Source organism: Electrona antarctica, assembly GCF_951216825.1.
Source record: "Electrona antarctica genome assembly, chromosome: 1".
In the NCBI taxonomy this organism is placed as follows: domain Eukaryota; kingdom Metazoa; phylum Chordata; class Actinopteri; order Myctophiformes; family Myctophidae; genus Electrona; species Electrona antarctica.
The window spans coordinates 45,992,506-45,995,289 of record NC_136806.1 but is presented as its reverse complement, the minus strand read 5'-3'; the positions used below and the strand labels follow the sequence as shown (position 1 = coordinate 45,995,289).

Here is a 2,784-nt window from a genome sequence, read left to right as displayed (position 1 = left end):
ATACAATGACAACTACCTCATCTAATACCATGACAACTACCTCATCTAATACCATGACAACTACCTCATCTAATACCATGACAACTACCTCATCTAATACCATGACAACTACCTCATCTAATACCATGACAACTACCTCTATCTAATACCATGACAACTACCTCATCTAATACCATGCCAACTACCTCATCTAATACCATGACAACTACCTCATCTAATACCATGAAAGAAGAACCACAGTCGCTCTTTAAACAGACTTCTATCTGTGGTTCTAGAACTCAGCCAAGAGCTCCTCCCACCAAGCACCTTCACCATGGAGAAACAATGGAAAGTAAGTACACACACACACACACACACACACACACACACACACACACACACACACACACACACACACACACTCACGCACGAGGCGCGCACGCATGCACACACAAATAAATAAACAAATATGTGTAGCATAATTCCTTGCATGCCAGAAGCCTAATCTTTTCCTCAGCCGATGGGGGGGATTCCTCGTTGGCTGGTTACTCATGCAAACAGAATCCGTCCCTCATATTCATGGTCATCACCATGCTGGTGACCCGTGGTGGACCTTTTTTTGTCAATTCTTTTGTATAAATGGAACTGAATTCCATTTGTACACTCAGAGTTAAGTGGGTGCTTGCAAATAAAGATTGAAGCAAGTTGGACTCGTACTATGCCATAGTGGCGTAGTAAATAAGCGTCATAGATATTCTGAAGAAAACATGGAGACTGACATTCAGTAATTGGGTCTGATGATCAGAATAAGAACATTAAAATGGTGTGTAAAAAAGAAAATCTAAAATTTTCCACGGACAAGTCCAAGTCTTTGCCACAAACACATGTGTCCGTGTTACTGACATGTTGGTGACCCCTGCTCTGTGTGCGTGTGTCTTTCAGGCTAAGCAGCGCACCTTCACCTCTCTGCCTCAGCCCCTCCCCTGCGGGCAGTGGGGGTGCAGGCAGTGGCTCAGGAAGCAGCGCTGCATTGTCGTTGTCATCGTCGTCGTCGTCGTCATCGTCATCGGGCAGTGTGGCCATCCCTCAGCGGATCCACCACATGGCCGCCAGTCACGTCAACATCACCAACAACATCCTGAGGAGCTACGAACACTGGGAGACTGCAGAGAGACTGGCCGCCGAAAGTCACGGTAACATGAACATGCATTCACTCATTCATTCATTCATTCACTCATTGATTCATTCATTCATTCATGCATTCATGTATTCATGCATTCACTCACTCATTCATTCATTCATTCATTCATTCATTCACACACACGCACACACACACACACACACACACACACACACACACACACACACACACACACACACACACACACACACCGCAGAGTACACATATGCATTAAGATAATGTAAGCCATAATGTATGTATCCTGATCCCTGTTGCTCAATCTGCTTTTTCTCCTCCAAACTTCTCCATCTCCATTACTGTCTGTCTGTCTGTCTGTCTGTCTGGCTCTGTCTCCCTCTCTCTCTCATGCACTCCTTTATAGAGTTCTTCCAGGAGTTGGATGCAGTGATGGAGCAGTTGACTCAACAGAGCAGCATGACTGAGCTGGTCCAGTACATTAGACAGGGACTGCACTGGCTACGGATAGAGGCCCATGTTCCATAGGGAATGGAAAACTAAAAATGACTGCATGGGAACCTGGAAAACTTGAACTGGGACCACAGCTTGGGCTGGAGGTAGGCTAGACATGGGCTTGGAACCTGTGATGAGACCGTATAACCAAGGGGAGATTATTCGATTCGCACAGAAACTGCCTCTGAGATTTCCCACTTGGGCCACTGCCCCTAATCACGCCCTTATTTAACCAGGAAGACACTCTGAGGTTAAAGGTATGCTTCCAAGGGGCACGGTACGGCAGTCGGTAGCGCTGTGGCCTCACAGCTAGAAGGTACTGGCTTTGATTCCTGCTGGGGGCGCTGGGGGTGTGTTCTCTTCTCCACGTCCAACCGGGGAATCTTCCCCTGTCAGGTGAAAAGAAACAGCTTGAAGTGCATTGAATTGAGGTCAGTCCATCGCTCTCCCCAGGTTGGCAGTGGGAGTGTAGCGTCCAGGATTACACAAGATAATTGACACTGGGTTGCAAAAATAGTGGTATAAAGAATTTGGAATTTGGAAAAAAAAGGTATGTTTCCATAAATGTTTCAGACAAGCATCATAATAAATACGTGCTCTCTTTTGGTGGTCCTAAAACTCCCCTGTGATAAGCAGTGGATTAGAATATAGTTTTTGGAACCTCGCCTGGTTGTAGATGTTGGAATAGGCATTTAACAGAGTACCATGGCAATCAACTCTCAAACTAACACAATGAAATGATGTTAGATGAAATGAGGACCAAATGCAACAGGGATGTGGTCAAGTGACACTGTAGCACATGCACCTCTGTATCATTTAGTGCACTATGAGATGGTTCTCAGAATGTGGAAGGAAATCTCAGATGGAGACTCAACTCCCGTGAGAATATACTGTGCAATTACATAAAGACCAATGCTTATGGTTTAAGCAGAAGGGAGTTCCAACCACGCCTCAAGCCTATGGCAGGCTAGTCTGGTGCATCTCAGAGGCAGGACAGCCTATGGCAGGCTAGTCTGGTGCATCTCAGAGGCAGGACAGGTAGCAGGAGGAAGGAAGGCACTGGAGCAACTCAGACAGTTTAAGCCCTTATTTTATTCACAGGGTGCAAGTAAAAATGTACAACGTTTCGATGTATTGGTCACATCTTCGTCAGG

General features: G+C 45.9%; 1 protein-coding gene across 1 annotated transcript in view; it reads left to right on the top strand.

Moving 5' to 3' along the window:
• Positions 1 to 2,165, top strand: part of aff2 (AF4/FMR2 family, member 2) — a gene marked incomplete at its 5' end in the record, with an annotated part of 112,102 nt that extends 109,937 nt beyond the window's left edge. Inside the window, 3 exons of the mRNA XM_079497174.1 lie at positions 276 to 331; positions 922 to 1,172; positions 1,542 to 2,165. Coding sequence (XP_079353300.1) covers positions 276 to 331; positions 922 to 1,172; positions 1,542 to 1,663 — 429 coding nt within the window. The 3' untranslated portion in view covers positions 1,664 to 2,165. The remainder of the gene's footprint in view (positions 1 to 275; positions 332 to 921; positions 1,173 to 1,541) is intronic.
• Positions 2,166 to 2,784: the final 619 nt, after the last annotated feature.